General features: G+C 37.9%; 2 protein-coding genes across 8 annotated transcripts; one reads left to right on the top strand and one right to left on the bottom strand.

Annotated features, from left to right (window-relative positions):
- Nucleotides 1–27: 27 nt before the first annotated feature.
- LOC121996043 (transcription initiation factor IIA subunit 2-like) lies at nucleotides 28–5,093 on the bottom strand. 3 transcript variants are annotated; one of them, XM_042549853.1, is made up of 4 exons: nucleotides 4,798–5,093; nucleotides 732–863; nucleotides 587–637; nucleotides 28–354 (listed from the first exon to the last, which is right to left on the bottom strand). In XM_042549853.1, exons 2-4 carry the CDS (start codon nucleotides 858–860, stop codon nucleotides 214–216), a joined length of 321 nt encoding a protein of 106 aa, XP_042405787.1. In that variant the 5' UTR covers nucleotides 861–863; nucleotides 4,798–5,093; the 3' UTR covers nucleotides 28–213. The 3 variants fall into 3 exon arrangements, with proteins under 3 accessions (XP_042405787.1, XP_042405786.1, XP_042405785.1); XM_042549852.1 differs by having other exon boundaries at nucleotides 732–868; nucleotides 4,798–5,092; XM_042549851.1 differs by having other exon boundaries at nucleotides 732–916; nucleotides 4,798–5,092.
- Nucleotides 5,094–5,444: 351 nt separating this feature from the next.
- Nucleotides 5,445–11,092, top strand: LOC121996045 (protein FLX-like 2). Of its 5 annotated transcripts, XM_042549858.1 has the most exons (7): nucleotides 5,502–5,600; nucleotides 5,688–5,737; nucleotides 7,878–7,982; nucleotides 8,872–9,441; nucleotides 9,520–9,674; nucleotides 9,771–9,874; nucleotides 10,250–11,092. In XM_042549858.1, exons 4-7 carry the CDS (start codon nucleotides 8,891–8,893, stop codon nucleotides 10,778–10,780), a joined length of 1,341 nt encoding a protein of 446 aa, XP_042405792.1. In that variant the 5' UTR covers nucleotides 5,502–5,600; nucleotides 5,688–5,737; nucleotides 7,878–7,982; nucleotides 8,872–8,890; the 3' UTR covers nucleotides 10,781–11,092. The 5 variants fall into 5 exon arrangements, with proteins under 5 accessions (XP_042405790.1, XP_042405789.1, XP_042405791.1 ...); XM_042549856.1 differs by lacking the exons at nucleotides 5,688–5,737; nucleotides 7,878–7,982 and having other exon boundaries at nucleotides 5,445–5,600; nucleotides 10,250–10,804; nucleotides 10,912–11,092; XM_042549857.1 differs by lacking the exon at nucleotides 7,878–7,982 and having other exon boundaries at nucleotides 5,501–5,600.
- Nucleotides 11,093–13,290: the final 2,198 nt, after the last annotated feature.

The following is a 13,290-nucleotide window of genomic DNA, read 5'->3' on the forward strand; positions in this document are numbered from 1 at the left end:
TTATAATAGCAGCTGGATGCGGATCAATTAAATTTCTGATGTTGAACAAAAAACAAAGATTGTACGAACTCAGTTCAATTTCCTCAGGCTGAACAGAGTTAGGTGTCCAAAAACGCCATGTCAAATACATGAAATAAATCTGCCACATGAGTCCAGTTCCACAGAGGAATGATGCATATCCATGTTGCCTAAGAGAACAGAGGAGACGAAAGCTCACTGTGATAGCAACTTGGAGTCACAAGCTACAATCTTCACTCTCTTAACTGGCTCATTCAATTCCTCACTTTTGAAAGTTGCATCTTTCAAGATGAACGTCCAAACATTGTCACAGAATCTATAGGTGTGCAGATGACCCTGCAGAACAGTCCCACAGCTTAGGTATCTCAATTAGCATATTATCAAAACAAAGGCGAAATAAAGATCAAAATTGGTTTGTTCCTATCCATGACATTCTGTTACATTATAACTAAGAAGTGGTAGTTTCAGTTTAAATCAATAGGATGATATAGAGGGTTGGAAAATTCACATTGGAATCACTATCCTTGCATAATATGCTGTGTCTGACAGGTTAACAACAAGCTTTTACCTTAATAGAAACCTTGCTCTTCACTTGATTCTCCAAAGCGTCAGTCATAGACTATAAGGAGAAAATATGAAAATGAGAAACACCCATAAGTGTGACCTCAGAAGTCCCAAAAGAATTTTAGTAACTCGCTACGAATTTAGCTTACCCTATCAAACTGCATAAGAACTTGAATAGCAAGATCTGGGCTCAATCTTTCATTGGTAACCATCTCATCTAGAGTTTCTGTCAAGCACATACCAATACGGGACCTTCGGTACAACTCGAATGTGGACATGGTCTAGTCTAGCAGGAAATTCAGTGGCAAAAGTCAATGATCCAAAGGGGGAAAACCTGAAGCATATCAAAGTCAACATAAAACAAGGAAGTTCTGTTTAATTATTTATAATATAAAGACAGCAGACCACTGTTAAATGTATTAGAAATTGGACTTGCTAAAGCAAAATTGGTCTCCACCGGAATGTCAGCATCATAAATTACTAGATGATGTAAGTATTATTATGCAAAAGAGATGTTCTTATTGACAAAAAAATGACATTATTGTTAAGTATAATAAGAAGGGAAAAAATGTATTGCTCACTTTTTTATGCCGTAGGCATCTAGGCATATACATAATATCAGACTTGATATACCATATCAAGTTATCAATGCAGATTTATCTTTATGTGGACATGATACAAAACTATTGATATTCAAATATGAAAAGGAAAAGATCTTCCACAAATATCTAAGTACAACTTCAAATCCAATATTATTTGAGAGAATATTAAGAGGTAGTTTCATCTCTCCACCGTTTAGTCTCACTCAACCTTTCGCCATTAGTAACAAATTATGAAGAAGTGATTTGTTCAAGTCTTCACAAGAGATGGATAGCACCACTTAACCCTTTGTTGGACATACCAAATTGTAATAATAATAAGAAATGATATTGATAATAAAATTTTAGAAAAGATCAAGAGGAAACCATAGTGCTCAGTTTTCACTAGCTCAAGTAGCGCAAATGCAACACACAAATAAAACACCAAAGAATCTGTTGAAAGAAGATAGGGAGAAGAAGAAGAAATATCTAAATGCTACTGAGGTAAAGGGGAAGAAGGGATCATCAAGCTTTAAGAGAAAGCTACTAGGAAGAAGCAAGAAGAACGAGGGGAAAAGATTCCTACAGAAGATATAGACACAAAAGACAGATTTGTTGCAAAGTTGTAAAAAGAACATACAAAGCACAAAGAAGGAACATGAGGAGCAGCACAAGGAGAATATCCAAGGATTCTATCTCACGATGTCCAGTACTCAATGTCAACGATATCATGTCCACAACTCAATCTCATCAAATCCACAAGCACCACTCAATATAGGCCTCCAACCCTCAAGCATATGAGCTATCTAAGCTCCACGATCTTCACGATCAGCACATGCACTATCCAAGTACTTACACACTTGAAGCACATGCCAAAATATAAAACATACATGACTTAAATCATATTCCTAACACATCAAAAAAACATATTAAGTCAAACCACAAGACAAGAATTGTTTCCCCAACACAAGTTTCTCTTAGTGATCAAGTCACTTGGTGGACAACAGAGGAGAGACAAAGTGGATAAGGGGAGTTCAAAACCATGAGCATAGGGTAGCAACAAAAAATTGTGGTGGTTGGCATCCAAATGAAGTTCGTTCCAAGGCCTTGGATGTGGTATTTTTTAGAGAAGACAAAAAGGAAAGGGTTAGGAGATCACATTGCAGGCTCAAGCGAGAAGACATAAAGTGGATAAGAGAAGGCCACAATCAACCTACCCTTATGGAAATATCTCCTCAAAAATCCTAAAACTAAAATGATAGCTTTAATACCAAGTTTAGAGAAAGATAATATTTTATTACTGATTCAAGATACCAATTATATAGGTATATATAAGACAAATAACCAAACCCTAAACCCAAAATACATATGTGGCACAAGACCCACATTGTCACTATTTCAATAGCTTATTAACTCTATTACTATTACTAGTATCAAGCACATAAAATTTAGATCTCATATTTTTTATTAAAAGAGTTAAATCAACTAAACAAGACTATTGCATAGCACTCCTGAAAAGGTGCTAGCTAGCTCAACCAGTAAGGGCCATAGAAATTCAGTAAAGGTGATTAAGATTGAACTGACATAAATACTTATTATGCTATAACTTCCAAATTACCTTCAACACTTGTTCAAACTGCTTTTATTTTTAGGAAAAAGAACTTATATTTCCACTACACGGTCTACACCTAACAAAGACAATACTATTTATTTACAGTATAGTAATGTGCCTGAATAATAATCTAGAGTGTGTGTCATTTATTATTCCTTGAAGAAACAACAAAGCTTTAGACTATCAATAAGTCTTGGCAACATAAAGAATAAAATAGACTTGATCTTTCTAAGTTAATCAACATTCAATATATGGAAAGCCAACAAAGAAAGGTAAACCAACTAATATTCAGTTTCAAAAGTATATGTTGATCCTGAATGTTTTCTGAGTAACAAATTTCTGAGAACTCCAGGAATTTAATTGGTAAAGTGACACACGAAGAAGGAAAATGGTCACGGTACCATATTAACTTCTGACAGGGGACACCAATGTCATGTGGAAAAAAACAACAATTCTTGGTGATTAGGTTTGGCCTGAATTAGTGGCTCCAATGCAGTGCGGCCCAACAATTTTTAGGTTAACATATTGGGCCCAAATTCAAAAAATTAAAATAGCCCAGCCTAGTCGATCATAAGTTAAGCCCAGCCCAACTCACTAAACGACATCATTTCAATTAATGGAAGAAAAAAAGGGGCTTTCTTTTGTTTGTCGTTCGGTGCATCCAGGAGCAACATACAGCTGAAAGCACAGTTTCAGAACAACAATAGGGGCTGCTCAATTGGGTTTCGTTTTTCAAGCCGTTCAACATAATGAGTCCAAGGTCATCTCCTTTCCTCTCTGTTTGTTAAATGTTCATTATACATATATGTATTATTATTTTCGTAATTTAGCCCAAGGTAGTTGAAGATCTTGGCTACGCCAGTGGTCTGAACATAGATAATCAACAAACTTCATAAACTTACAAAAAAACATAATGGGTCCAAATTTATTTCCAACCACAAACAGGAAGTAGAAAGGTTAATAGTTGAATGCTCCTTGAACTATACCCTAATATAAAAAATTCTAAATATCTTTAAGGACGGTCAAATCTATAAATTTCTGCATCTATTGTCCTAGCCAATTAAATTTTTTCACATAGTCAATCAATTTTCTTTAATTTTATCATTGTTGTGAACACCTCTAGCAAGAAGCTCAGTCGGTCATAAAAAATTCAAAAGTAAAAAAAACTAAATTAAATATCTTCAAAGGAAAGAAGGAATACTATATTATGCAGTAGCAATTTGCAATTTTTTGTATACAATTGTAACTTTAACTTAACAACAATGTGAAAATCATTCAATTTAAAAGAGCAATGGCATTTAAGATTTTCTGTTAGCCATGAACTTAAAGTAAAATAAAAAATAAAAAATGGCAATTAGCTATGAAAAAATAAAATAATGTTAGCATCATAATTATTATTGGGAGAAATGTAACTACATCCATCTTCTTACTATAATCATTGAGTATTTCATTTCCTAAGCACGAACCAACAACTTATACCATAGCAAGTTAAAATAAATAATCAAGTAATTACAGAGACCTGAAGAAAATAAATAAAGCATTTTGTTACACGATCTAAGAATCCATATGGTGTAAAAAGGAACACCATTATATCCCTTCTTCTACCTTTTACAATCAGATAAGTTACCAATTACAATTTTCTTAATCCTGGGGTTAGTGTCTCATGATTACTTGCTTAACATAATTATAAATTTTTAATATTGTGAAGAAAAAAAAAAAAGAAAAGACAATAAATTCTACCAAACAGGATGAAAAACAAATAGATGCCTCTCCTCGTCCTAAAAAAACCTTAAACTAAGGTTCAATTAGTCCAACAGCAAACAAAAAACACAAATCGAAATAGACAAAATAACAATATGTAACAATGAAATCAAAGCAGATTTAGCTATTTTCAGTTCAGCAAAGTCTACCATAGCCTAAACCTAAATTCAAAACTAGAACGATAAAATCAAGAACACAAACAAGGGGCTTTCTCATCACACGCGAAATACAACGAAAATGAAACACAAACACAACGCAAATAACCTCCGATCGTGAGATCTTGTGCTAAATCTTGACCGTCGATAACCCTAATCGCAGCCGGTGAGAAAAACTTAAAAGAAGGGACTTATGGAAGGCGGATGATGGCGCCGGAGGCAGGAGACCGAGCTTGGAGCGCGAATATACGAAGGAGAGTGTGAGGTATACGAGAGAGAGGTCGGTTTCCAATGGTGGATTCAAATCCAGAGTCTTATAGGGCGATGGAATTGGGAGGAAGGAATATATATGGAGAGAGAAAGGAAGCTCCAGGAATGATTTGTCCGCATAAGAATACGGTGCGTACCGTGGATCTGCCGTCGGCTGTCTACATAAAATGGAACTTTGGACGATAGACGAGTTGGAGCTTGGCCGAGTCGGACCGGTTCCTAAAATTAGACCCGACTTGCCGGTTTAAACTCATATCCTCTTGGACATTTTTTGAATTGCCCCCTTTAGTTTAAAAACGCTCAAAAATCTTCAATCAGTCCCTTACGTGTATAGATATATATATATATAACGAGGGAGGTTTTTTTAATTTTCAAAGATCATGGATCTCTGAGCACGAGTGAACTGAACGTCATATTGTGCTCGACCGGTAAGCTCGTTTTGATTAGTCAGACACCCGCTTCGGCCGAGTCAGATTGAGAATTCGGTGACCGCTCAATCCGGTGACCACACCCTGCCCATTAATGTACGCCCGAGGCGTCTCCCCAAACCCTATTCTTTTCGTGTCGCCGCACAGACACACTCCCTCTCCGGCCGCCGGACGTCGTCCACCACTGGTGAACTCTGCCCTCTTCGTTGACGCAGTAGGATTTTTTTCCTATTTATTTGCATCTTCTTGTCTTTTTTCATCAATTCGTGAAAATTCTTATGTTTTCGTTATATGCTTGTAGCGAGTTTCTAATTTCTAGATCAGGCGAACTCCATTTGCTTCGTTGACGCGGTAGGACTCTTCCCTATTTACTTGTTTCTGCTTGTCTTTTTCATCAATTCATCAGGATTCTTAATTTCTGGATCAAGCGAACTCCATTCTCTTCGTTGATGCAGTAGGATTCTTCGCTATTTACTTGCATCCTCTTGTCTTTTTTCATCAATTCATCAAAATTCTTAACTTTTCGTTATCATATGCTTATGACGGGTTTCTAATTTCTAGATCACTGAAACCGTATGCCTAAAGCATTAGATCTTAAACTACGTTGAGTAATTCTTATTTTTTGTTATCATAGGAAAATTCAGGCGATTCTTCCCTCTTTTCTTACATCCAATTGTTTTTTCTCCTCCCGATGTTGATTCCTAGGTTTACATTACATCTAGGTGTTCTTCTTTCGATGCTTAGGATTGACCTTCTTGAAATGACTTTTTTTTCTATAATTTAGAACGTTCACCCTACCTACATATGGGCCTTATGTTTTGTTCATTGTTATAAGTTTCTTTTTATTTATTTTTTTTTTCCTTTGAGGTACATTAAATCCTATCAATTCTTAATGCTAAGTGGCATCAACTCACGATAAACAATGTGAAAACTCTTTTTTTTTTAATTGCTGAAGGACTTGTGGGTTTGTAATGAGCTTATTCACCTCTTGAATAAGGAATCAAGTCGAAAAGTAGATACATTCTGGTAAAATGGAGTGAAATGATGGCCCTCTGCTCTCTTTCTTTTGCAGCTTGCTGCAGTGTCCTAAATCCTTTTCTTCCTAATCCTAAGTCCTTATGAATGTGACACAGGGATTTTAGATCACTATGAAATTTTTTGCTTAAATTTTAAACCTTGGATATTGGAAACAGATCATATAATTCTGATCTGATGCTTAATCTTTTCATGCTCTGCCTTTAGTTTAAAAGCTTGAGATTTGATTAATTCTCTTTTGGCAGTCAATATGCTGGTCTATACTCAGTGAGCTATACTCTAGTGTATTAGTATTATTTTTTTGACATGAATCTTGAAGTGAACCTTGATGGAGGACAAGGGTTATATACTGAAATATAAGTAACCATTGTTTTCCAGTTGAAAGTTTAGTCAAAATTCTCATTGCTCATGTATTGTGAGGCCTTATCTAGCACTCACACTTTAGTTATTATTAGGGCTATAAACGCCGAGCCGAGCTCGAGCTAGCCTAGGCTTGAGCTCGGCTCGACTCGATTTATACCGGCTCGACTCGAGCTTGAGCTTGCTCGAGCTTGTAGAGTTTAGCTCGAGCTAAATATTTAATTATTGGCTAAAGCTCGAGTTCGAATTTTTTTTATTTTTTATTAATTTTTTTAATAAATAAATTAATATATTATATATTGTAAAAATATATATTATTACTGTTTTGTTTGCCTCGATGAGCCACTGAGCTAGTAATAATTAGGCTCGAGCTTAGCTCAATTTCTATTCAAGCCGGTTCGAGCTCGGTCAACTTCAAGCTTGAGTTGAGTTTTGACCAAGCCGCTCATGAGTAGCTTGGCTCATTTGCACCCCTAGTTATTATTCCATTAGGTGAAATATTTGAACCTATAAAGTTATTGTGGTTGCCAACATGTTTTACTTGTAGTTCTGGAAAAAATATATTATCAATAATCATGCTATACTTCAATACCTAGATTTTTTTTTAAACGATAGTTCTTTCTTCAGCAAAGAGAATGCTACAATATTTAGTAAATGACGAATAAATTTGCTGCAAAAATCGCATCATAAGTTAATTATACAATGTCTACAAACCTTGCTTGCTGTCTTGCATTAGAATATATTTTCTTTCCTTTGTGAAAGGTTGAACTTTACATTTTTTTTTCTGATATAGCTTAACTTAAGAAAACAAGATGAGCTTATAATTTGGGCATTTTTGGAAACAATAACATGTTATTCTTTTTTGGGGGTAATTTGTGAGTTTTCTTGAGGTAATACTTTGGTCAATTTCAGAAACAATAATATGTTACATTTTTTTTTTTTTTTGATAACTTGTTAGTTTTCTCAACCAACAAAGAAGTCTGAGGTTCTAATCTGGTCAATTTTGGAATCAATAATATGTTACATTTTATTTTGATAACTAGTTAGTTTTCTCAACCACCAAAGCAGGCATAGACTGAATCAATTTGTTGGGCAGGGCTCCAAATCTTTTTAGGTAATCTAGAGTCAGATTTCCATTGCATTCAGAGGACAAACATGATGTTTTAAGTGCATATATACTGATGATCATTGGGATCACAAGGTTCATTCTCTTATCCAAAACCACTTGACTTAAATGATGCCTCAGCTAAATGTGCTTCCTTAAATGAAAATTCAATTCTTCACAAGGTGCATAAAATTCTGACTGTCATATAGGATGTTATTTTTCTACTCCTTAGCCAACGATTCATGCAAGTCCTTCAACTAAATCATCTCCTTGTGTTTGTCACACCAAAATATTCAACTACTGCGGTAGAGTGAGCTACTGTCTTTTGCAATTGAGATGAGTTCTATATTTCAATTTAGTTTGTTTATTTACAAAAAGGTAGCTATAGTGTCATATGCCTTTGTTTATGCAAAGAACGTTTTTGTGGTGTAGTGGTGTTAAGTCATGCAGATGTCAGTGCCCTTACCTGCATTTGATTTGTTCCTGATATATTGGTATGCTCATGTTTTGCTTCTCATATGATTGTGTATCATACTGTTGATTTGAAGTATTCTTAATTTTTCCAAAGGACCTCTACTGTAATTTATCATATGACATTTTTTATTATTATAAATATTTATGACTTTAAAACATTGAAGGGGTTAGTAATTTAGAAATTTTATTTGGAATTGTTTTATATATTCAGTTTCATTTTGGTGTGATGACATTTTTTATTATTATAGATATTTATGACTTTAAAACATTGAAGGGGTTAGTAACTTAGAAATTTTATTTGGAATTGTTTTATATATTCAGTTTCATTTTGGTGTGATGACATTTTTTATTATTATAAATATTTATGACTTTAAAACATTGAAGGGGTTAGTAATTTAGAAATTTTACTTGGAATATTTTTATATATTCAGTTTCATTTTGGTGTGAACTTTTTTAATAGAACTTCTATTGAATAATGTTATTAGCTCACAAATTTATAAATATTTTCAAGGCAATAACTGCAAATCTTTATGGGAAGCAAAGGTCGTATACCTCCTCATATGAGGCAACCTCTACCCGGTCCTAGTTTGCTCCACCCAGATCCATTTGGTGCAGGCATCCGTCCACCTGGTGCATTTCCTTTTGATATGTTGCCTCCTGTTGAAGTGATGGAGCAGAAACTCGCATCTCAACATAGGGAAATGCAAGTACTTGCCACTGAGAACCAAAGGTTTGCAGCTACCCATTCTTCTTTAAGGCAGGAATTGGCTGCTGCCCAACAGGAGTTGCAGAGATTACAGAACCAAATGGCTGCAGTAAAAGCTGAGCAAGATCAACAATTAAGACTACTCTTGGATAAAATTGCAAAGATGGAAGCTGACTTGAAAGTTTCTGAATCTCTTAAAGCAGAGTTGCAGCAGGCTCATGTAGAAGCACAAAGTTTAGTAACAACTAGACAGGAACTAATATCTAAAGTACAACAGATGACTCAAGATTTGCAAAGGAGCCATGCTGATGCTCATCATATCCCATCTTTGATTTCTGAGCTTGAGGCTCTCAGACAAGAATATCAACATTGCAGGTCAGGATCTCCCTATTGCAGTGTAACTTAATTTTCTCAATGAAAATGCTGAAGTTTCTTCTTAAAAAATTATTGCAGAGCTACATATGAGTATGAGAGGAAATTGCGTATTGATCATTATGAGTCTCTTCAAGCAATGGAGAATAATTATGTTGCGATGGTGAGGGAGGTAGAAAAGCTGCGGGCTGAATTGACTAATGCCAGCCAAGACAGAACTAGTGGCAATGCTTTAGGTAGATGTTTCATTTACATGCCTTTTAATATTTTGTATAAGCAATGAAAGCATCTTATTGTCAACTGTATAAAAGCCTTTGTAAATGTTGTGTTAGGTGGCCAATTCGGAGCAAATGCTAACGCTTACAAGGAAAATATCGCATCTGGAAACCATTCTGTTGGACAAAATGTTTATGAAGATGGTTACGGAGTTCTGCAGGTTTCACCATCAGAGTTTACTTGCACAAAAAAAACAAATTCTAACTTTGCTTTGTGGAGTTCATCTCTTCTATTGCCACTATAGACATTTTCTTTTAATTTCCTTCTACTGTGTTTTACACTCGATCTATATGTGAAAAGCATCTTGGGATACAATTGCTTTATGTTCTTAACTACAAGAAATTAGTTATCTAGGTGCATGGATTCAGGTGATCAGTACAAAGTCAGGTCATTTAGTTTGTCTCATTTGAGGTCCTACCAGACTGCCATAGAAATTTGTGTTTGTGATTCTCTTTAAGTGTTTCCTTATGATTATTAGATTTAGAATATTTATTTTCCTACTAATATGTTTTTGTAACTTCAAAATGTGATACAGGGGCATCCTGGAGGTGCAGCACCATATAGTGGAAGTGCACCTGGTCCTGCTTCTGCACGGGGTGTATATGATCCCCTGTCAAGGAACCAAACATATGATGCTTCCAGAGCCCCTGGTTATGATGTTTCGCGAGTCACAGGCTATGATGCCGCACACAGTGGAAGCTTTGATGGACCTAGAGGCACTCGTAGCCCTTTGACCTCTGGACATGATGTTGCTAGAGGAGCTGGCATGGTTCAAACACCGTCAGTCACAGGAAACCCTGCTGCTCCTTATGGGTCTGCACAGGCCCCTCCCTCTTACGGTGCAGCCGTTGCTCCACCAACTTATGGTTCTGCACAGCAATCAACATATGGATCCGGGCAGATGCCGACTGCCTATGGTACAACTCAACAAGCATCGTATGGAATTGGACAGACTCCAGCAGCCTATGCTACAACACAACAAGCAGCATATGGAACAGGGCAGCAAATAACTCATGCTGGAGGTGGTTTTGAAGCACCTCGTGGCGGGAACACTGGTCGTAGATGAAATGAAAAGGCTTAGCCAGTCTGGGTAAAAATTTGAGATTTTTTTTTGTTGTAAAAACTTGCGTCATATTGATATGCATAGTTGACTGATGACTTGATTGTGATGTTTCTTCACCTTGGTCTATTTCTCAGATGTATTAGGAATTCGTCTTCAAGCAGTCTATCTACCCCAATTTTACTATGTAACATTACCGTGTCTATTGCTCCCCCCATCTTACAATGTAACATAATGTGCCATGGGGTGACCGAACTAATTTCCCTTGCATGAATTTCTGTCATGATACTTGGATGCTAAATTGTTTCCATGCTGAGACGTCTGTAGTGTTCTGTGTCCTGGTGATATTTAATTTGCGATATTTGTTGTTATCGTCTGTCTTTGGCATTATTAAGAGATTTGCTTCTTCAGAAAGACGAACAGTGCAGCTGATCTCGCTTTTATTTTTAATTATACTTGTGTCCTTGTTTCTTATTGATACGGTACATGTTTTGTGGGTCAGCATGATGATGTAGTTATAAGTCAATACTATAAGAGGGTCAGAAGTCAAGTTGATATGGAGGTCAGGAAGGTCAGAAGCCTCCGTGGTTGGTCAGCAATCAAGTTGAGGTGGAGAGCAGGAAAGTCAAATGTCAAGTTTACATGGTCGAAGTCAAAGTCTCAGTTGACGGGGCGGTCAAAGGAGGGGAATATAAGACTAGTCCTGATAGTGGGTAATAAACGGGTCCGCGGGCCAGAAATAGCTGAGGACCGAGATTAGGTGTTAATTAAAGGTCGGGTTACAGACCTGGCGCGCAGATCGGAATGTATAAGCCATGGATTACGAATATACAAGCAGGTCTGGACCTAGACCTGGCATGCAGGTCGGGACATCCAAGCCATGGATAGCCACGAATGGTAAACGGGTCTGGACACAGACTCAGCGTATAGGTCGGGATATCCAAACCAATGATCACAAGTCTGGATACAAACCTGGCGTGCAGGTCGGTACATCGAAGCCATGGATAGTAGCTAATAGTATGCGGGTCTGGACATAGACTCAGCGTGCAGGTCGGGACATACAAACCAAGGATCAGAAGTTTAACACAGACCCAACGTGCAGGTCGAAACGTACAAGCCACGGATTACGGATGTACAACCAGATCTGTACATAGACCTGGCGCGCAGATTGGAACGTACAAGCCATGGATTACAGGTATACAAGCAGGTCTGGACAAGGACCTAGCAGGCAGGTTAGGAATTGACAGCTGGGGGTAATAGCAGATAGAAGCAGGTCAGGGTACAGAGCTCAAACCACAGATTCGTCGTCCAAACACTACAAGACAATCAAGCCAAGAAATCGTAACCGTTTGTCAGAAAAGGCCAGAGAGTAATCAACATGTGTCAGGGAATATTCTCACAGTCAGGGTTCACTACCCCTTTTGATTCCATCGCTAGCCTATAAAAAAGTGCCACCTGTCATCCACTGTCAGACAGGGCCTGGCAGCCGACATTCCCTGACACCTGTCAGACCCATAAACTTCCGTTACAGTATAAAAAGGGATGTCTTGTCCCTTATGCAGGTACGTTTACTCGTCATTTCTCACTAGTCTTTACTTTTTGTTCTTTCTCTGGGATTTCTGGGGAAAAAGTACCTGACTTAAGCGTCGGAGGGCCTGACCCGGGGACTTTTTCCCTGGTTTCTGGTCTCTAAAGACTGGTGGATTGGTCTGAGTGTGCTCAAAGTAACAGTGTCATCGTCTTGGTCATTTATCGCCTTCGGTCGCTCGTGTGAACCTTTCTAGGGAGGTACCCTGTAGATCCAGCGCTTCAACGACTTTCTGTCAACTTTCCACACCACAAGGCCCGCCTTCGTCCGACTCAGCTTCCGGACGGGATCAAATTTGGCGTCGTCTGTGGGAACACCATAACCTGTTCCGGAACGTGACGATGGAGGAGTCTGGCCGCATAAATGTCACGATGACCGCCGGAGAGTATGAGCTCTTTAAGGAGGCCAAAAGGCGAGCGGCCTCCGAGAAGCAGGAGACTGTTTCCCGACCACGACAAGCTCCTGCTGAAGCTTCCAAAGAGCCCCTCCCTGTTTCAGATCGGGGTTCTAAAAGAAAGTAACCTGAGGTATTTCCTCAAATTCCTTATCGTGAGTCTGGCGTGGGATATTACCAGCTAGAGCCTCAAGGGCAAAGCCTCAAGAAGGAGCAGCCTCAAGCCTCCATGACTGAGAGTTCCTTGCCGCGAGACTTAAAGAAGGGGAAGGCCTTTGTCGTACCTGAGGTATTCCCAGAAGATCCGGACGAGAAAGTGTCTTTCTCGGCCAGGATTTTAAATGAAAGACTGCCTAAGGGTTATAGAGCCCCGTCGATCGGAGAGTATGACGGGAGCAAAGATCCGGAGGAGCACTTGAGAAAGTTTAAAAATGCAGCCCTGCTGCACCAATACAGTGATGCTGTCAAATGTAGAGTTTTCTTGAACACTTTAGCTGGCTCAGCTTTAAAGTGGTTTGATGGGCTACCTCAAGG

The sequence above is a fragment of the Zingiber officinale genome, chromosome 6A (assembly GCF_018446385.1).
Source record: "Zingiber officinale cultivar Zhangliang chromosome 6A, Zo_v1.1, whole genome shotgun sequence".
In the NCBI taxonomy this organism is placed as follows: domain Eukaryota; kingdom Viridiplantae; phylum Streptophyta; class Magnoliopsida; order Zingiberales; family Zingiberaceae; genus Zingiber; species Zingiber officinale.

Bases quoted from the DNA above. Each gene is read 5' to 3' on its own strand.
- LOC121996043 (XM_042549853.1), bottom strand. From the start codon at position 860: ATGTCCACATTCGAGTTGTACCGAAGGTCCCGTATTGGTATGTGCTTG. The intron at 638-731 runs GTAAGCTAAATT...TTCTCCTTATAG, and splicing joins TTCTTATGCAGTTTGATAGG to TCTATGACTGACGCTTTGGA. The intron at 355-586 runs GTAAAAGCTTGT...ACTGTTCTGCAG, and splicing joins AGAGCAAGGTTTCTATTAAG to GGTCATCTGCACACCTATAG.
- LOC121996045 (XM_042549855.1), top strand. From the start codon at position 8,891: ATGGGAAGCAAAGGTCGTATACCTCCTCATATGAGGCAACCTCTACCC. The intron at 9,442-9,519 runs GTCAGGATCTCC...AAATTATTGCAG, and splicing joins CAAGAATATCAACATTGCAG to AGCTACATATGAGTATGAGA. The intron at 9,675-9,770 runs GTAGATGTTTCA...ATGTTGTGTTAG, and splicing joins AACTAGTGGCAATGCTTTAG to GTGGCCAATTCGGAGCAAAT.